Here is a 21,973-nt window from a genome sequence, read left to right on the forward strand (position 1 = left end):
GAGATACTTGAAGCTATACTAAGGTCATCAGGAACATTGGTAGGCTATACTAATGCTAATCCTGATGACCTTAGTATAGCTTCCAGTGTTTCCGATTACCTTACTATAGCCTACCAGTATTCCTGATGACCTTAGCCTACCAATATTCCTGATGACCTTAGTATAGCCTACCAGTATTCCTGATGACCTTAGTATAGCCTACCAATATTCCTGATGACCTTACTATAGCCTACCAATATTCCTGGTAGGCTATACTAAGGTCATCAGGAATATTGGTAGGCTAAGGTCATCAGGAATACTGGTAGGCTATACTAAGGTCATCAGGAATACTGGTAGGCTATACTAAGGTCATCAGGAATACTGGTAGGCTATAGTAAGGTCATCGGAAACACTGGAAGCTATACTAAGGTCATCAGGAATACTGGAAGGCTATACTAAGGTCATCATCGGTCCTATGCAGGTTAAGTCTGGCTGAATTGACAGGGAAAATAAACCTGCATATTTGATAGTTAGCTCAAGGGGAGGTAAGTAAAAATAAATAAATAAACAGTGGTTGGTATATTGTGGTGGCTCTGCCCTTTCATCCAAGGACTCTACTCTGTATACTTCCAACTAGCCTACTCCAGCTCATTTTTCAAGGACTGCAACTTGGAAGGAAGTTCCTTGCGCCCACCCTCAAGCTTTAGGAACACGATCTGAATGAACTCAAAGAAGCTGCTCATCTTCTTTGGGTAGCTCAAGTGGAGAGCATACATCAAGCCAAACAAAACCACCACAGCTTCTGTCCAAGATCTGACAGTCATCACAACCTCATCCTCAAGGACAACTTGAACATACAGTGGTTTAAACGGTACCGCCTCAGGCGCAACCTCTTCATCCTCTCCCAGAACCGCCACAAGTGCCACGGCACCCTCCTGGACTTCTTCGAGGTTACTCTCCTAAACGGGGCAGAATAAAAATCTTAGGACACATTCTTAGCTGGGACCCCACCTCCACACACCCACACAAAAACTGACTATAAAAGGTCAGCATAACACCATAGGAGGTATAAAGCAACGTGAAGCACAAAAATGCCATTAAAGACTGTACATATGAGTACAGAAGAGTGCAGGAAAACTAATAATGAGGGGGATTACCGTGCAGGTCCTGAATACTTCTGACGAGTCCTCTTTGAAGTACAGTGGTAGGCCAACCAGGGCTGCTGTTCTGGCTGCACAGATGTCATTCTTATCCTTAAAGACAAACAAGACAAGAAAGACAAATACACTTAATACCAGTTATCTTATGGCAAGAAAGCATACACTTGCCTTCAATAGGACACTTACTTGCTCCTCATATGCTGTTAGAATCTCTGCCATCTTTTCAGCATTGGCTCCGGTCCTGCGTTGTTTGTAGAGTCTGATCAGTTTTGGAGCATGGTTGTCAAGAGCGTTGAAGCGTTGCACTGGAATACAGACGAGCTAATGAGGCTAGTATGACTTTAGCAGTGTTCTTGCCATTAGCTAATATTACAAAAATGAATGAATAAACCTTAGCTAAAGCGTGTGCTGCTGTTGCTAGCTAGCCAGCCAGCTAGCTAATGAAGTAACGTTAGCCTACCTGCTGTCATGTCGTCATGCACAGCTGTTGAATCGTCCTCTCTGATTCTGTTGTTGTTTTAGATGTGTTTTAAATATTTAATATTAATAATTCATAATATGCATAATATATTTTTACTTACCTGTAGAGCTACAATGTAATGCATTAAATGCATGTTATTCATGCACCACTCATATAAAGTGATTACACTGTACTGTAATGTACTGTAAATACATTGCACGGTCATAAAAATAATATAAAAATGTAAATGCTGTGGTATCGTGATACTTTGGCTGGTATAGTATCGCAGGTCAAATATTGGTAACGTGACAACACTAATAAACAACAAAAAGACAGTACGCACAGAAATGCATACTTACCTGTAGAGCTACAATGTAATGCATTAAATGCATGTTATTCATGCACCACTCGTATAAAGTGATTACACTGTACTGTAATGTACTGTAAATACATTGCACGTTCATAAAAATGTAAATGCTGCGGTATCGTGATACTACTTGGTATCGTGATACTTTGGCTGGTATAGTATTGCAGGTCAAATATTGGTATCGTGACAACACTAATAAACACAACAAAAAGACACAGTACGCACAGAAATGCACAAAGGGACCGCATAATATATAGTACAGCAAGATGTACAAAATGTGCAATATTTGGACAACAAATGTGCAACATTTGGACAACAAAAGACACATACACCAGGGACTAATTACAGTATATACAGAGTATACAAGATACACAAATTATGCAACAAAGTCTACAGTCTCAATTGTACCGTGTAGTGAAGTCAAATCAGGAGTATGCCATGTTATTGAACAATAAGTGAACTGTAAGCTGTTGAATTCACAATAATATTACTAACAATAACTAATTACTAATAATAATAACTGTCCTGTCCAAGAAACGAATGGCGCCACAACTGCTTAGCAGTTACTGCTAGGTGTGGTCAGTTAGACCCAGGAGCACAGCAATGGAGGAGGCGAATAAACAGTTCAAGCCCGGAGGGTGATTTAATGGAACAAAAGAGGGGAACTACGAAAATATAAGCAGGAGAAAAAATAGGGGCTACACTAAACTGCCACTAAACAATAAAGTTCTTGCGCTAGAGGTAGCTGGAGTGGACTGGAGTTGGAGTGGGATGAGGGCTCAGCAGACTGGCACGACTCTGGGACTGGCACTGCAATGCATACGTTTAGGAGGCGAGAAAAGCTCTACAAACACTAGTGAGCAAAATGTAGGCTAGGCTTCCGTACGTAAAGGGTGGTAAGATCTGGCGATCAATGAAGGTCTATACCAGGACACACTCGCCCAATACCAGACTAGTTCTCGACGGTCACTCAATCCTCCACACACACATACACACACTCTCAACAGACACACACAAACAACACACACACACACATTCACTTTGTAGCAGGAACACTGTGATCCTATTGTTGGTTACGATTCCTCATTGATTTATTGAGCCAATGAAGTCTCAGCAGAGAATAGTGATCTTTCTCCACAAAATAATCACACACACACTCTGGTCACCTGGAGAGACCCTAGTCCCCCCCCCCCCCCGGGTCTCTGAGACAAAAGCAATCTGACCACTTCCTTTCTCTCTCTCTCTCTCTCTCTCTCCCTCCCCTTCTTTCTCTCTTCTCAGTTCAATTCAAGGTCCTTTTTGGCACGACAAAAACAGGTACTGCTAATAAAGTGTTGACCTCAATAAAAATGAATTGCTCTCTTTCTCTCCCCCCCTTCCCTACAGCGGGCGCAGGTAACAAGCTGGGCTGGGCGTTTGGCCTGGGTCTGGAGCGTATAGCCATGGTTCTGTATGGTATCCCAGACATCCGTCTGTTCTGGAGCCAGGACGAACGCTTCCTCAAACAGTTCTGCCTGACTGACATCAACCAGCCAGTCGCCTTCCAGGTAAGAACACTATCACCACAACCTCGCCCCCACCTAACATTGACCAGCCCCTTGACCTGCCTGGAAGCAGTGTAACTAGTTGACAATTCTGCCTGATATCAGGCTACAACTTTACCACAGCCTATCTTTAACCAGGCTTCACGTTAGAATGGGGCGTCAACCTAACACCAACTACTGTGCCAACCTCGCCACAACCTCAGCTTAACATTACATCAACACTACCATAACCTCAGCCAAGTCAGCAACCTCAGCGCAACCTCGCAGCAACCACCCACCGCCCTCTCCGTGTAAGAGACCGGGAAACCCCACTTTCCCCCTCCCGCTGTGATGTAGGCGCCTCTCATCTCGCCAGGCCCCGAACGGCCTCTGCCACGGCGCCGCATCTGGTCAGACCTCACCGGGTCAGCGTCGCTTAGCCCCGCTGATGGCAGCTCAGGCGGCGGGCCTGCTCTCTGTCTCTCTGCCCTATGCCTCTCTTTAGCGTCCGATCCGGGGGGGGGTTCAGACGTCCGCATGCATTATATATCAACTCCCCGTTCTGCTCTGACCTCCCGTTTCCTCCTCTCCTCTCCTCCACGCCGCTCCACTCCTTCACTCTTCACTCTTCAACTCTTACTCCCTCTGCTCTCTCTCTCTCTTCTGCAGTCACATATGTCCACCCCCCCCCCCACATCTGCAAGGTCAGGTTCAGTCTGAGGGAAGTGCTCCCCTGCTGGAGTCTCTCTCTCTCTCTCTCTCTCTCTCAGGTCTATAATGGCAGGAGCTCTTCACCTGGCTGTCCAGTCTCATGACAAGCAGACAGAGACGTGGGGGAGGGAGACAAGGAAGGCAAGAAACAGGAAAGAGAGAGAGAGTCAGAGAGAGAGAGAGAGATAGAGTCAGAAAGAGAGAGAGGGTGACTGATCACCTTCGGTCTCGTGTTCCGGCTCGTTTCTCAGTCCGTCTCCCCCTCTCCCTCCCCCCATCACTCACCTCCTACCTCTGCCCCCGCTTCCAGCTCAGTCACCCTCCGTCTCCCCCTCTCCCTCCCCCCATCACTCACCCTCATCCTGGGGAGGCCCCCCCGCGTGCTGTCTGGTAGTTGTTCTTTATGGCTGCTCCTCTCCTCCCCTCCAGGGGAACAGGGCAGAGAGGGGACCACGGCTCATTTCCTACCCGCGGTTAGTGCTCTCCTCCTGGGCTTGCCCAAGTCACCTCTCTCCCTCTCTCTCTCCAGGCAGTCAGTTCTGCCTCCATCTATCCATCCCTCCATCCCAGCCTACATAAAACTAAACACACGCACGCACACACACACACACATCACTTTTAATTCCTAGTAAGTCAGACACATTGTACAGTGTGTAGTTAGTCTAATTAGTGAGTGGGCGTGGAGCACACTGGCCCTGCTGTCCTCCATCTCCCAGCCCCACAGGGAGGCCCTGCTTCTGGGCAGGAGTCTAGCTCCAGCCCCTGGATTAGCAGGATACCCAGACAGGCCTACTGGCTCCACCGGCCTCCAGTCCGTCTGCAGCCTCGGGTGAACAGTAACTACAAAGAGGAAGAGAGACAGAGCTTTCCGGAAGTTTTGTGGGGTGAAACATGTACAGTATCTCCTTCTAGGATCGTTCTCTCTCTCTCTCTCTCTCTCTCTCTCTCTCTCTCTCTCCCTCCCTCCATCTCTCTCTCTCTCTCTCTGGCTGCTGATCCTGTGAGGAAGCATATTCATTCACAGAGCATTAAGTTTTAATGTGGTTCTATCGTCCTTTTGCAGCCCTGCAATAGGAAAACACGGCTAGTGATTAGTTTTTCACCACAACACCACACACACTCACACACACACACACGCGTAAATATTCTCCCGTTCATCTTCTCTAGGCAAAGTCACCCCTGTTATGGTCAGTCTGTATATCTCATATAGGCCAGTCTGTAGTTACTCTATACCAGTCTAACCAGTGTGTTGTCAACACTGCCTATCTTATGGCCTTGTTGTTATGCTCTCAAGAAGCACTTATTATCTCTCTCTCTCTCTCTCTCTCTCTCTCTGTCTTTATCCCCTTCCTTTTCTTCTCTCACTCCTCCCTCCCACAAGAAATACAATCTGTACAGTATGAAGCTTATCTTTAGCTTCACATTGTATAGATTGTATTTCTTGTGTAATTTGCATAGAACACATCCACACCGGCACATTATCTTATCTTTACTGTATCTTTAGCTTATATTGTATAGATTGTATAATTTTTTGTGTGTAATTACCTGTAACTTTTGGGCACATCACGGAGCCGGCAGTAACATTTCACTGTGATTGTGCACTGTACGTCAAGCATGTGACAAATAAAGATCTGAATCTGAAATCGGAATCACCTCTCTCTCCTCTCCCGTCTCACATCGTCCACTTCTTCCTCTTTCTCTCTCTCTTTCTCTTTCTCTCGCCTCTCTTTGCTCTCTCTCTCTCTCTCTCTCTCTCTCTCTCTCTCTCTCTCCTCTCCTCTCCCCTCCCCAGCCCCTCAGTAAATACCCACCCCTGCTGAACGACATCTCCTTCTGGCTACCAGCAGAGGGATACTCTGAGAATGACTTCTATGACCTGGTCAGGACCATCGGAGGAGACCTGGTGGAGAAAGTCACCCTGGAGGACCGCTTCACACACCCCAGGTAGTACACACACGCACACTTACACACACTAGGGCATTAACAACTTCAGATTATATCAGGTCGACTTATCTATCAATAAAGTCAAAGTCGAGTCGACAAGTCGTGTGATGACGTCATCACACTTACACAGCGGAGGAATACCCTAGCCTAGCATAGATACAGTACAGCAACAATAACAAAACACCATAACATAATGGCCTGGGGGGTATTCCACAAAGCTGGCTAACTGTGTAAGCCTGACTTTTGCAATGAGTAAAACCTGGAAACTCTTCAAGTCTGGAACATGGACTGAAGAAAAAATAGCTTTCCGGGTTTTACTTTGTGCAGAAGTCAGGCTTACTTAGTTATCCAACTTTGTGGAATACCCCCCTGAAGTAAGTCAGCAATGTGTGCATTGGTCGCGGCATTCGCGTAGCTCACGTTAGCTCACATAAGGAGGAGTCATTATGGCCTGTGTGGATTTACTAACAGAGAAGACAAACCTGACCAACGTCGCTATCGCTTTCACATGTGCAAATTGAATTTGTGAACTGAGCAGACAATCGTTGCTACTTGTCCACATGTGGTATTGCGAACGTAGTTAACTAAGCAAACACTCATGAGGAACGTCGCCGCTGTCATCATCAGAACGTAATTTAAGCTGCTAGTTGTCTTGTTAGCTCCGATATGGCTAGCCAGCATAGTCTCTCCCTGTCAGTTGAATCGCCGCGCTCCACATACTACATAATAGAGAGATCAGCAGCATGCAGCAACGTAGTTAGCGTAGCTAACGTAGTGTATCAGCGCAAAAACTCATGAGTCTTGTACAGTCTGAGTCTGATCTCAGGTACAGAAACAGAGAGAGAGAGAGAGAGAGAGAGAGAGGAGGGAAAAAAGCATGACTCGTCGACTTTTCTGTTAATGCCCTAACACACACACACACACACATGCACAGACAGACACAGACTAACCCCTAACCCTGGAGAATGTCTTCACACACCCCAAGTAGGACACCTACACACTAAACCTAACCAAGGAGAAGCTCTTCACACACCCCAGGTAGGACACACACTCAGACTAACCCCTAACCCTAGAGGACCACTTCACACAACCCAGGTAGGACACACACACACACACACAGACTAACCCTAACCCTGGAGAAGCTCTTCACACACCCCAGGTAGGACACACACACACACACACACACTGAAGCTGGAGTTCAGTCACAACACCTTTGAGACATCCGCATCTCCAACAACAAAACGTGATCCTGAGGGTGTTATACACTGACACCCTAGCCCCTAGATAACAGCTTTACACACCCAGGATAGTATCCATGCATCACTGGTAGATATCCGGGGGGGGGGGGCGGAGGGGTGTCGACAAGGAAGAGAGCCAAAGGAACTACAGGGGGAGGAAAAGTTACTGTAGGTGAGCAGGAGGAAAAGAGGAGGTAGGGTTGAGGAGAAGGGAGGAGGAGAGGGAGAGCTAGGTGTGAGTGGAGGGGTGGGGAGGAAGGGGGAGGAGAGAGGGAGACTTGATCCTCTCTCTGATGAATGGGACATGGGGTCAGAGGTTAAGTCAAGCTGCATTCATCAGAGTGGTGTGTGTGTGTGTGTTTGATAGGGCAGCATCTGATAGCATCTATCTGTTATCATCTGACAGGCATTTAGTATGCAGGATAACAGGCGCCTAATAGAGGCACGCACACACACACAGTCTAAAAGCTGTTTTGTTCAGTAAATTGCTTCTCCTTAGGCTAATGGCTGAGGTTTGGCAATGACACGTTAATGTTTGTTAATGACACGTCTTCATTTGTCCTATCACACACTCCTACTCTCTTTCTACACATCTCTCTCTCTCACCTTTCTTCCTTCTCTCCCCTCTCTCTCTTACTGTTCCCCACATTCACACACGCACGCACACACACACACACACACCTGTCCTTGATGCTCACCCCTACTCCAGCGGTGTCCTGGTGTTGATGTCTCATTTTTTAAAAGCGTGTGTGTGTGCGCATAAAAGGGGGGGGGTGACAGTGGGTGGAGCAGGGCAGTCCAGATTCCTGCACCACACTGTGTCCGCTACCCACATCATGTCCTCTCTAGCGAATTGTGTGTGTGTGTGTGTGTGTGTGTGTGTTGAACAGCGTGACGGGGGCCCTGCAGTGCGTAAAACGCCTGTGAGCATTAATCTCTGTCCCTGCTCTTAATCTTTTTTAAATAGCAACCTTTTCCCTTTCGCCTTAATGACGGCCATAAATATGGAGCTTTCTGGCCTGGCACTGGTCTTATGGCTCAGCACGGAGACCAGGTTCACTGGATGGTGTGTGCATGTGTGCGTGTGTGCATGCGTGTGTATGCTTCCCTGGTGTGTCATGTTCGTGCTCAGTTGGTACTCTTTAACGATGTACAGTTGTGACTTCCTGCAGTCGCTCTGGATTAAACAGCGCGGTGTGCTCCCTGATGGTCCATTTGTCTTTTATAACACACAATTAGAACTGAAGAGAGAGGGAGAGAGAGGGAGAAAGAGAGAGAGAGAGAGTCAGTGTGTGTAGTTCAGGGTCAGGTGAAATAGTTTCCTTCCTCATCTGCTGTGACTTGGCCCAAGGAACTATGTGTCGTCTGGGAGTTTTAGAATTTCAGTTTTAATACACTCCATGTCCTTTACAAAGAGGGCACAGACCATGTGGTAAAAGTAAGCAAAGAGAGAAAGAAAGAAAGAAAAAGAAGACCCTAACAACGTCAACTCTGCAGTGTACTGGTTTAGCAGACCATCACTCTCTCTACTATCCCACACTCTCAATCTCTCCCCCTCTCTTTCTCCATCTCTCCCTTCCATCCTCTCCATGTCTCCCTCTCTCCCTCTTTCTCCTACCCTCTCCTCCTCCCACCCTCTCCATCTCTCTCCCTCTCCATCTTTCCCTCCCTCCATCTCTCCCTCTCTCAAATCTCTCTAGGATTGTTCTTGGTAAATGTTTCCATCGTGTGTCAGAGTGGGTCCTGCTGGAGACAGACGTTTGGGTCTGAGTTGCTAAATGTCACATCAGTGAGTTGAGAGTTGCGCTCTGATGTACAGCATCTGACATTCAAACCATTCACACACACACATACACACGCACGCATACACACACACACACACCATTCTCTCTCAGGTACCAGGGGCTTGAATACCTTTGCACTAAATGTCACACTGAGCTTATAAACTAATCCTGAGTTTACAGAACGGGTAGTCCTCTAAGGCTCAGTCTGGGAATGCTGTTTACAGTGGCAAGGTTGTCGGTTAAAATCCCAGACTCAGACCTGGATCAATAACACTGATAAATTATTAGTGTTTGAAAGTCGTTGAGATGCATTTGATCTGTCTCACAGTTGGCATTGTGAAACAGTTCTGGGACTCACTGGTCCATCTCTTCACTGGTCCATCTCTTCACTGGTCCATCTCTTCACTGGTCCATCTCTTCACTGGTCCATCCTTTCACTGGTCCATCTCTTCACTGGTCATCTCTTCACTGGTCCATCTCTTCACTGGTCCATCTCTTCACTGGTCCATCTCTTCACTGGTCCATCTCTTCACTGGTCCATCTCTTCACTGGTCATCTCTTCACTGGTCCATCTCTTCACTGGTCCATCTCTTCACTGGTCCATCTCTTCACTGGTCCATCTCTTCACTGGTCATCTCTTCACTGGTCCATCTCTTCACTGGTCCATCTCTTCACTGGTCCATCTCTTCACTGGTCATCTCTTCACTGGTCCATCTCTTCACTGGTCCATCTCTTCACTGGTCCATCTCTTCACTGGTCCATCTCTTCACTGGTCATCTCTTCACTGGTCTATAACTTCACTGGTCCATCTCTCATTGGTCCATCTCTTCAATGGCCATATATTCACTGGTCAATCTCCTCTCTTCCACAGCACTGGATGAGATGAATGAAGTGCACCCCAAGTAGTAGGTCTGGATCTCTCCCACACACATACATACACACACACTTTCTTTTAGTAAACCATTCCTGTAGGTTAACAGGTTACAGAGCCTTTTCCGATTCCATCAGTAAGTTCCCCCAGTTCCAACCTAACCCCCCCCTCTCTCTATCTCTCTCTCTCTCTATTCTATATGGAGTTGTCTTCCACTCCTGTATTCCTGTGGTGTGGTACAAATCAAACCTGATGGCTGCTATAATACCTCACAAATCTGCATTTATTGGTCCGTAACACTGTCAGATGTAATCGTGGCGGATTAATTTGGGAAGTCAGCTGGGCTGTCAATCAAACTGACAGGCTCGCCAGGAAGTTCTCCTGGTGCGCGGGGAGAGGCATAGGGACTGGTGTAACTGAGGAGTTTGTGAGGGATGGAGTGTGTGTGTGTGTGTGTGCTTTGCAGCATTCACAGTTTTAAAAACATCAGCTCCAAAGGAATGGTGGCACAATAAAATGCCAATGGTCAGTGTTGTTGGTGTTAATGTTAATGTAGCTTCACCCACAACACCCTCCTCCTGTGTGTGTGTATGTGTGTGTGCGCACGCGCATGTGTGCGTCCGTGTGTGCGTGCGCATATCTTTGTGTGTATCTGTGTGTGTGTGCGTGTGTGTGTGAGTGTCCTCATGTAACCCCTACTAGACATTCGCTTAATTTATTAACCCTCTTCTCCATCCCAACGTACTTCCTCCCTCCCTCCCTCCCTCCCTCCCTCTGTCATCTCTCACCCCTCCCTCCATCCCTTCATCCCTCTCTCCATCCCTCCTGGCCTGCTCCAAGGGCTCTGCTGTGAGAGAGAGAGTGAGAGAGAGAGTGAGTAGCCGTCATCTTCCCTGGATCACATGAATGAGTCACTACTATAATATATTATACTGTATATCTAGAGAGAGACAGAGCTGGACAGGAGGGAGGAGATTTAGAGGAGGGAAAGAGAGAGTAAGAGCATAGAGCCGCACGATTATGACAAAAATTAATAATTTTGATTATTTTGCCTGATATCGTAATCTTGATTATTTAGTGTGATTAACCGAGGTGCCACTTTCATATAAAAACAAGGTGATTGGAGGTGCTGCAATAATCGTTCCACACTTTTTGCAGTGTCTGTGCTTCAAGGTCCACTGACACAGATTTTTCAAAATCTATTAAAAACTAGAAGAAACGCTTAGCAGCTAAATGCCTCCGCCCAACAATGCAAGTTGCAGTTAACATTCAGTTGACCTTTGACATTTGAATACCAAAATCGAATCCAATTAATCTAATTAAGTCCAACTGGACATATTGGCCAAATATGAACACATTCTGTTAAGCCTTTCTTGAGATATTGTGTTCATCAGGCTAAAAACACATTTGGTGAGGTCACAGTGACCTTGAACTTTGACCTTTGATTACCAAAATCTAATCAGTTCTTCATTCAGTCCAACTGGACATTTTGGCCAAATATGAACACATTCTGTCAAGCCATTCCTGAGATATCGTGTTCACTAAGCCAAAAACGCCTTTTGGGATGTTCACAGTGACCCTTGACCTTTGACCCCCACGATCTAAGCAGTTCATCCTTGAGTGCCAGTGAACATTTGTACCGAAGGGGAAGAAATTCCGTCAATGCGTTCCCAAGATATTGCATTAGCAAACATTGGACGGACGTACGGACGGAAGTACGGACAGACGTACGGACAACACAAAACCATAATGTGCAGCGGGCTGTGGGGGGGGGGGTGCATAATAGAGGTCTGCAACCCGACCCGAGCCCGACGGGGCCCGAGGCCCGACGTCGGGTTCTGGCCGGGTAGGGCCTTGTTTTTCAATAATTAATTCGGGCTCGGGCCGGGCTCGGGCTGCACAAGGTTTGGCGTGAATTGAAACGTGAGCGCAAGAACAGTGAGCGACACCATGGAAGAATTAAAACACAAATTAGCAAAGGGAGAGCTTCTTAAAATCCCAAACGTAACTGGGAAGGCTAGCTTATGGAAGCACTTTGACTTGATTGCAAGTCCAACTAACGAGCCTACTGGCAATGTACAGTGTAGGGAGTGCAACGCAATTTTAAAATACAACAGCAAAAAAAACGGGACCTTCTCCCTCATGCGACACATTGAACGTGGTGGCTGTGGTCGTTTTGGGGCTAGCGCTAGCCAGTCAAGACAGTTGCCACTGACAGCCTTCCTGCCAGATACACAAGTGCCAGTGAAAGTGAAATCTGCAGTCTTGGATCAGTGTGTCAAATACTCATGTCGGGATATCAGACCCTTCAAATCAGTTGCCGGAGAGGGCTTCGTGTCTCTGGCACAAGAGCTCATCAATATAGCTACGGCCGTCTCCCAGCTAAAGACGTGCTACTGGATCCTACCACTATCTCTCGAAAACGTGTGAATATTGCAGCAACAAAAAGAGAAGAGCTTGTCAAGGAAATCTCCGAGATCATGTCCAATGTTAATGTGGGGATGACCACCGACATGTGGACAGATGATTACCGTAAGGTCGGTTTCATGTCTATCACATGTCATTATGTGACAACCGAGTTCCAGCTGAAGAGCCGTGTACTGGCCACCGTCATGTTTCCCCCCGGCGAATCTCACACGGGTGAAAATATAAGGAGAGAGCTACAGCAACAGCTAGTGTCAGTGCTGGGATTTGATGCTACTGTGTTCAACAAAGTGGTTTGGGTCACTGATCAGGGCTCCAACATCAAGTCTGCGCTCAGACCATACTCCGTCTCGACTGCCAAGATCACGTTTACAACACTACTAATACTCAAACACGCCCTGCATCACACTGAGCTCAGCGAAACTGCCCCAGAAATAGGAGAGACTTTGCTAGCAGCTAAGGCTCTTGTTAAATACACCAAGAAGTCCGGACTTGCCAGTCAGTTGAAAACGACAGTGAAACAGATGGGGGAGACACGGTTCAGCAGTGTTTTCCTTACCTTAGAATCGGTCAAGGCTGTCTATGTGGAGCTGAAGGAGAAGCTTGTCAACCATGGGGAAAGCCGCCGGATTGATGATAGAATAGAATAGAATAGAATAGAATAGTATATATTTTATTGTCCCCTCAGGGAAATTTGTCTTGGACTCGTTTGCTGCAGTGATGCTGTGACGCCTGACGTCCTGGCATTCCTTGTGGAATTTCTCTGTCCCTTCTATCATGCACAGAAGAAGCTTGAGGGTGACCAATACCCTACACTCAACCTGGTCATGCTCTGGCACGAGCGGCTCACACGACACTGCCAGCCTGTCTCTACTGACAGCCCATACCAGGCAGTTATCCGCCGCAGACACCTGGAATGGATTCAAAGGAAAATAGAGATCCAGCCGCTGCACAAACTCGCCATGTTTTTATGGCCTAAGTTCAGCCAGCTACGAATGATGTCCGCAGCCGACAGAGAAAGCGTCCACGACGATGCCAGGGCCCAGATAGATAGCTTCTCTGCCATTCGCGAAGAACCAGCTGATGATCCACCTGTTGCCGAGTCTGACGGAGAGCCCCAGGCTAAAAGAAGAGCTAACACGGTGGAATGTGAGTGGGAGAATGTCGTGTCCACCACCGACGAGACTGTGGACGAAGTGGAGAAGTACCTCCGTGTCAGTGATTCTATGGAAAAAAAATGACAGAGATGTTCTGGGATGGTGGAAGTCCCACGAGTCCTCCTTGCCCTTGCTTGCCAGACTTGCACGTTCGGTGCTCAGCATCCCCACAAGCAGTAGCAGCAGCGAGAGGAACATCAGTGCCGCGGGGAGAGCAGTGGATAAAAGAAGGACGGCATTGAAGCCATCTACGGTGGACTCGATTCTTTTCCTCCACGATGCATTTAAATTCTAATGGAATTAAATTATTGTACATAGTTTAAGAAAGATGGGCGAAGAGGATTTATTATCACAGCGGCAAGTTTGCCAGTTAGCTAGGTCTTAAACTGTTGCCCTGCATTGGCGGAGGATTTATTATCACTATTATCTTTATTATCTATATCATTATCATCAAGTTCTTTTAGTTATTTGAATTTTGGACTACCAGACGTTCTGCAACCAGGTAGGCCTGTTTATTAGCCTCGCCTACCATGTTGCTGTTGTCTTGTCTATGGATGATGCATGGAAAATGCTGCGCTGTTGTGCGCTCTCCTTGTGCAATCTTTTTTCTTGGCCTAAATGAATATATAACAAGCGTGTTTATCCCATGGTGTTGCTGTGTGTGTCTTTCAGTGCTATTGCCTATCTGATATCTTAGGAATAGAATAGGCCTATTTCGGGTTTTGACCCGGGCTCGGGCTTCAAATGTTGATTACAGTCGGGCCTGGGGTCGGGCTCGGGCCTGAACGTCTCAGGCTCGGTCTGGGTACGGGCTTGATTTTCAGGCCCGTGCAGTTGCCTAGTGCATAAGGGACACACAAAATTAGCAGTTGATGTTTTTCTTTGTGAACCTGACATAATTTCCAGGTCTTTCTCTCTGGAAACTAGCCAAGATTCTCCGCTAGTGCATACTCTTGCTCTTTTTAAATTGTTGTTATTGAGTCTATTTCTGCAATAACAGTACTTATGGATGTGTTTATTCTACTAACGTTAATGTTACCACCCATTACTTCAGGAGACACCATTAGCCTACTGTTTTGCTAACGGCCAGTATTTCACATCATCAACTACGGGAACCAATCAGGGGGGCAGAGCAGCAGTCAACACAGACCCTGATTGGCCCGGTCGTTTGAGATAGGAGGAAGTCCAGACTGATCTGCAAGGAGAAACTGAATGGGAACTCGCCAGAACAGGATGATCTCACAAGGCTACAGTAGAGCTACCGTAAAACTTCAATTAATGTTATTTGCTTCAATCACTGAGCTCAACCAGCCTGTATTTGGGACAGGCCTTTAATTCCTTTAGCACAAAACACTTGCTCAGCAAAGATGCGAAATACCGGCACTATCAAATTGTTTATTTAAACCAGCATGAATATTACTTGTATAAAAATTAGGCTATCGAATAACATATCAATTACGAATCATTCATCTGGCTCCAAGAGACAGTAGTGCATCTAGGCCAACCTCATGCACTGAGAGAGAGGTATCAAAATATCAGTAGCCGACCTTAGAAAGGATGAAAGCTGCTGAATACCTTATGTGCCGCATTGTTTAACCAACTGTACACCAGATAGCTGACCTAATGAATAAGGGAACTGAAAGAACACAAAGCCTGTTGGTTGACGAGGCAGATGATACTGTAGATAGTACTGTAGGTAATACTGTAGATAATACTGTAGGTAACACTGTAGATAATACTGTAGGTAACACTGTAGATAATACTGTAGGTAATACTGTAGATAACGCTGTAGATAGTACTGTAGGTAATACTGTAGATAGTACTGTAGGTAATACTGTAGGTAATACTGTACAGTAGGTAATACCGTAGGTAATACTGTAGATAACACTGTAGATAGTACTGTAGGTAATACTGTAGGTAATACTGTAGATAATACTTTAGGTAATACTGTAGATAACACTAGATAATACTGTAGGTAACACTGTAGATAATACTGTAGGTAATACTGTAGATAACACTGTAGATAATACTGTAGGTAACACTGTAGATAATACTGTAGATAATACTGTAGGTAACACTGTAGGTAACACTGTAGATAATACTGTAGGTAATACTGTAGATAATACTGTAGATAATACTGTAGGTAACACTGTAGGTAACACTGTAGATAATACTGTAGATAATACTGTAGGTAACACTGTAGGTAACACTGTAGATAATACTGTAGGTAATACTGTAGATAATACTGTAGATAATACTGTAGGTAACACTGTAGGTAACACTGTAGATAATACTGTAGGTAATATTGTAGATAATACTGTAGGTAACACTGTAGATAATACTGTAGATAGTACTGTAGATAGTACTGTAGGTAATACTGTAGATAATACTGTAGGCCAAAGGCTGTTTTAAGGTCTTAGGCTACTTTTTTCTCTGTGTCGCCATGGCAGTCAGTAAGTAAGTAGAGAGTAAGTAAAAAAGAAACTGCTTCACAGCGTCAGTGGCAAGCAGATAAAACATGCATGTAGACCCGGCTTTGAGTTGAGACCGACCTTTATTTATAACCCTCAGACAGACTTTTGCGGTCAATGGAAAAGTTGGCGAGAAAGTCCAATTCTCATTAGGGGGGGCTTGCACAAACAAATCATACTCCCCTGTCTAAGACAGAAGATAAATATCACTCCGAGATATGACCCTAGCTACTGTGAAATTAAGGGTCTACAGAGTTGCTGTGAAAAATAATTGATAGAGTTTGCAGATGTGATCATATTCTGGAGTGAATTGTTTGGCCAAAACACGTTCATTGCCAGGATGTATGCGTGACAAGACCAGTATTACTTAGGGACTTTGAGCCCTTCCTCTTTAGTCTGAGTATACAGTACACTATGCTGTGTACTACTATATTAGCTCATTATATACCTAAATATCAAAGACCTGGGGGCAGATGTATTAACATGTTAGTGCCCGTTTTTGGCGTTATTAACGTGCGCCTGACAACATGGTACTGTATATACGAACAGACCGTACATGGGTCAAACTGCATTCTGCCTGGCACAGGCCGACAGAAGGGCAAGTTGCGCTTTCCTACTCATGCATATGGATTCATGGGAGGGTTGAGGGAAAGGTGGGTGTGAACGCGCACAAAACGGGGAGGAGATGCGCAAGGAGACACTGATTAATATCCCGTTGTATGTATTAAAACTGGGGTAAAACGCACGTCTGTTTTGCTGTGAAATTTCTCCGCCTTTGAAAAGCATATGTAATCCAGTTGCGCATAACCCACCAGCCTACACATAACCATCCCCTGTTAATTATGAACATACATTTTATGAACTACATACATGGGGGAGCAATTATTATTCAATATGTTTGATAATCCGATATTTGTGCAACACAAGGTCGCATAGCTTACTAATCAAATTGGTCTCAGAGAGATTTAATATGTCCTAATGTATTAAGGCCTGAAATTATTCAAATGCCGTGATTACGATTATAAGATTATAAGTGAGCATTCACAATGCAGACATTCACTGATTACAATTCGCACCATAGGGCTACAAGGTTTTGTAATTAAACAATTGGCTTTAAAAATGTATACAGTATAGGCCAGGAATAGCCTACAATGCACTTGCAAATAAGATACACAAGGCCGATGCGATCATTGCGTTACACCATCAACAGCAATGACCAGCCTAAAGATAGCCTACCACATCAGTCCTCATAATTTAAAGCAGTCAATTACACAGGCGAATTATGGACAAAGAATAAGAGTTTAAGAACTATGGACAAAGCAAGATTGTGTAACTGCAAGTCTCTATATTTTCCCTGCACACATTACGGTTCAAGGGCGGTGACATGCACTGATTGCACATTGAGGCGCAAGCTTTGTACATCCAGCGCAAACTGAAGATGCACCGCCCGCTTTCTGCGGACTGCCCACGGCGCTATCTGCGCTCGCAAACATTAGTACATCTGCCCCCTGGTCAGAAACCTTGGTTATTGATTATATCTTGTTATTTTACAGTATTATTTTTGTATTGTCTTTGTATCATTACTGTGAAGCACTATGAATTGCATTTGCTTGTATGAAACTGTACTATATAAATAAACATAATTTGATTTGATTTGATATTGAGCCAATCCAATCAACTGCCAATAAATCCTTTTTACTTTGCATCTCCAATCGATCATCTAACATCTTTATTTGCCTCAAGTGACCTGTTACCAAACTTCGTCCTTTCATGTAGCCACACCCGGCCAGTAAAAGGGAATCAGCGTCTATTTGGGACTTGTCTTGTAATTGAAGTGTTATGGTAGCTAACTTAACATAGCTACAGTACAGGCCTGTGTTTGCATTAGCGTGCTAACTTGCTAGCGATCATCAGCCCTTTGTTAAGGTTAGCATGCTAGACAGCCAGCAGCATGGCCCCCTGGGGTCCCCTGGCTACTAGCAGCCAGTGTTTTATGGGTGTGAGCAGAATGGGAGAGGGGAGCAGGAGGGAGATTTATACCCCGCTGCCGCCAGGCCCGAGGGGCTGCTGGGTAATCTGCGGATAATGGAGTGTAGGGGTCACGAGCAGGAGAACCCCGCCCCAGGCTGACGTGTACCCATAATGCACTGGGCTGCAATGTTTGTGTTATGGTACTGTGTGTTTATGGTGATGAGGGAATGGATGGTGTGTGTGTGGGGGGGCGGGGGGGGGTTAGTGTTAGGGTGATGGCTGTGTAGTGTGCTCATAGAGGGTCTATTTAAAGACTGAACCTGGGTGGTTAGTAACTCACAGTTAGTAACTGTGTTCTTCCTCTAGGGAAGGAAGGGACCTAGTTAGTAGATGTTCCCAAGATGTTTCTTCTTTTTACAGCTTTCCTTTCACCCATCCATCCACTCTGATATGTGATCCACCAAGACAGGGAGGGAGCATTGTTTGGTTATTCACATGGGGTCAGGTCCCACAGAACAGACTGTACACACTGAGAGAGAGAGAGAGAGAGAGAGAGAAGGGGGTGGAAAGAGAGAGAGAAGGAGGAAGGGGGAGAGAGAGAAGGAGGAAGGGGGAGAGAGAGAATGAGGAAGGGGGAGACAGAGAAGGAGGAAGGGGGGAGAGAGAAAGAGGAAGGAGGAGAGAGAGAAGGAGGGAGAGAGAAGGAGGAAGGGGGAGAGAGAGAAGGAGGAAGGGGGAGAGAGAAGTAGGAAGGGGGAGAGTGAGAAGGAGGAAGGGGGAGAGAAGTAGGAAGGGGAAGAGATAGAAGGAGGAAGGGGGAGAGAGAAGGAGGAAGGGGGAGAGAGAAGGAGGAAGGGGGAGAGAGAAGGAGGAAGGAGGAGAGAGAGAAGGAGGAAGGAGGGAGAGAGAAGGAGGAAGGGGGGGGAGAGAAGGAGGAAGGGGGAGAGAGAGGGAGATGAGAGAGAGAGAAGGGGGGTGAAGATAGAGGGGGGAATTCACTTTTACCCACTTTTTTTGTATGAATGTCTTCGCTGCCAAACAGCCATCAAAATCGCAAGGTCAAAATCACAAGGTCATCACATCAGGGGGGGAGGGGTCGGGGGAGAGAGAGAGGGGAGAGAGAGAGAGAGAGAGCAGTGTGGTTTCAGGCTGTCACAACTGTGGTTTGTCAACCGAACAGCTAAGTAATGTTGATGCATCTTCTGTCTGCTAGCAGAGAGACTATGTAGAACACACGCACGCACACGCGCACACACACACGCAAACACACACACTTTCTCAGATACACTCTCTCTCCCTCTCTCTCTCTCTCTCTCTCTCTCTCTCTCTCTCACAGACACATGACTAAAGCTATGAAACTAATCAGGTAGGCAGTCATAGTCTCTTTCTAACACACACACACTCACACACACACCTTCTGTCAGTTCTCAGAAACACGCTCTCTGGAACTCCTCTGAATGACACACATCAATTATTACTGTCCCTGCACCCTGTCCCTTCCTGTTAACTCACTCTATTGACAACTCCACTGTTCATGTTTTTGTGTGTGTGTGTGTGTGTGTGTTTGTCCGTCCGTCCGTCCGTCCGTGCGTGCGTGCGTGCGTGCGTGCGCGTCTGTGCATCTCTGTCTGTGCTAGGGATGGGAATCGAGAACCGGAATCGTTAGACAATCGGAATCGTTAACTCAGAGAATCGACATTGCATGCCTCCGAGATTATCAATCCTTTTTATCAATGTTGGCATGTTTTTCTGACAGTTATTGCAAAACAATGATGTCATGTGTCTACACTGTTAAAAAGGAAAAGATAAGGAGTATTGTAACTCATTTTAACATGTTCAAAATAAATGTTATTAGGCAGACATACATGCTTTTTTTCTACTCTCTTTCTACACTGTTCAGACTCAGAGGTAGTAAAACAGTTGAAAACCTGTAGGCCATCTCTTTTTCCACACTGAAAATTGATTACGAATCAATAAGGGAATCGATAAAGAATTGGACCGATAAGCAGAATCGCTAATGACATTGGTATCAATAAAATCGTATCAATTCCCATAGTCCCATAGTGTGTGTGTGTGTGTGTGTGTGTGTGTGTGTGTTTGTGTTGAAGGACTGGGCAGTGTTATAAATAGTAGAGTCCAATCCTTGAGCAGGTGGCTGTAGTGCTGTTTCTGGTTCAAACAACGACTCACACTGGCAGGTGCACTGCCAGTTCATGTGAGGATGACCACACACACATGCACTGGCTCTCACACACACTGACAGACAGACACACATACACACACACAAACAGCACAGCTAAAGACCTCAGCAGTGTGTTTGAGTGAATCAGCCTGGTCCCTTGCTCAGCATTGTCTGGTAATGTAGCTGACATGTTATGCAGTAGTTCTTACTGGTGAATCATACTATAGTCAAGTGTCTTCTACTCTGCATCAGTGTGGCTAAGATACAGTTACCCTTGGTAGACACCTGGAAGAAAGAGGGAGAGAGAGATTATGTCAGGGAAGAGATAGATGGAGTCAGGGAAGAGAGGGAGAGATGGAGAGAGTGAGAGAAGAGATGGAGAGAGAGAGGAGAGGGAGATGCAGTGGTTTAGCCCCACGGTCAGAGCGATGTATCGACATGCTCTCCTTTCCAAGGGAACTGGTTAGTAATTAGCAGGAAAGGAGGGAAGTATGAGAGGAGGAGAGAGAAGTATGAGAGGAGGAGAGAGAAGCAGGGTGAGGAGGAGAGAGAAGCAGGGGGAGGTGGAGAGAGAAGCAGGGGGAGGAGGAGAGAGAAGCAGGGGGAGGTGGAGAGAGAAGCAGGGGGAGGAGGAGAGAGAAGCAGGGGGAGGAGGAGAGAGAAGCAGGGGGAGGAGGAGAGAGAAGCAGGGGGAGGAGGAGAGAGAAGCAGGGGGAGGAGGAGAGAGAAGCAGGGGGAGGAGGAGAGAGAAGCAGGGGGAGGAGGAGAGAGAAGCAGGGGGAGGTGGAGAGAGAAGCAGGGGGAGGAGGAGAGAGAAGCAGGGGGAGGAGGAGAGAGAAGCAGGGGGAGGAGGAGAGAGAAGCAGGGGGAGGAGGAGAGAGAAGCAGGGGGAGGTGGACAGAGAAGCAGGGGGAGGAGGAGAGGAGACATGCCGGCGTGTCTCACCAATGAGGTTCAATCGCCCGAGACTGGAGAGGGTCCTTAGGTATGGAGGACGAGAGAGCGAGAGAGAGAACCTGAGAGAGAGAAGGAGGAAGAGAAGGTGAGAGAGAGGGAGGGAGAGATGGAGGGAGAGAATAAAGAGAGGGGTAGGCATGAGGAGAGAGAAGAAGGGACATAGATGAAGGGAGAGGAGGTGGAGAGCTAGGGCCCAGGGTCGTCCTCTGATTGGATCAATGCTGTAATTAGAGCAGAGTCCAGATGGACAGACTACAGAGGAGAGGTAGAGGTGGAAGACTTCATTCTCTCTCTCTCTCTCTCTCTCTCTCTCTCTCTCTCTCTCTCTCTCTCTCTCTCTCTCTCCTCACTCCAAGGCCTTATTGTAGGAGTCTTGCTGTCTTCTGCTTTATCAACTAATAGGAGTGCATGGAGGACAGTGTGTGTGTGTGTGTGTGTGTGTGTGTGTGTGTGTGTGTGTGTGTGTGTGTGTGTGTGTGTGCGCGTGCGTGTGTGTGTGAGAGAGAGAGAGAGAGACATAATGTATTATGTACCCAGGGGTGCCTGCCTGAGGCTGGACCAAAGCTAATTCTCGAGGTCAGTCTTTTCTATGAGACTACCGTACATCTCTCTCTCTCTCTCTGTCTCTCTCTCTCTTTCTCTCTCTCTCTCTTGCTCGTTTGACATCATAAATTGCAACAAAGGCTTTTTTACTTTGGGCTCATCAGGATAAGGTGCATAACACAAGGCTAGTTGATTTTCAAAACATTCCCTTCATACTTCATCCTTATGACT

General features: G+C 46.4%; 1 protein-coding gene across 1 annotated transcript in view; it reads left to right on the forward strand.

The window, feature by feature from the left end:
- Window positions 1-21,973, forward strand: part of fars2 (phenylalanyl-tRNA synthetase 2, mitochondrial) — a 122,715-nt gene that overhangs the window by 76,553 nt on the left and 24,189 nt on the right. The window contains exons 6-7 of the mRNA XM_084453115.1: window positions 3,353-3,513; window positions 5,993-6,144. Coding sequence (XP_084309241.1) covers window positions 3,353-3,513; window positions 5,993-6,144 — 313 coding nt within the window. The remainder of the gene's footprint in view (window positions 1-3,352; window positions 3,514-5,992; window positions 6,145-21,973) is intronic.

The sequence above is a fragment of the Borostomias antarcticus genome (assembly GCF_949987555.1).
Source record: "Borostomias antarcticus genome assembly, chromosome: 2".
Classification (NCBI taxonomy): domain Eukaryota; kingdom Metazoa; phylum Chordata; class Actinopteri; order Stomiiformes; family Stomiidae; genus Borostomias; species Borostomias antarcticus.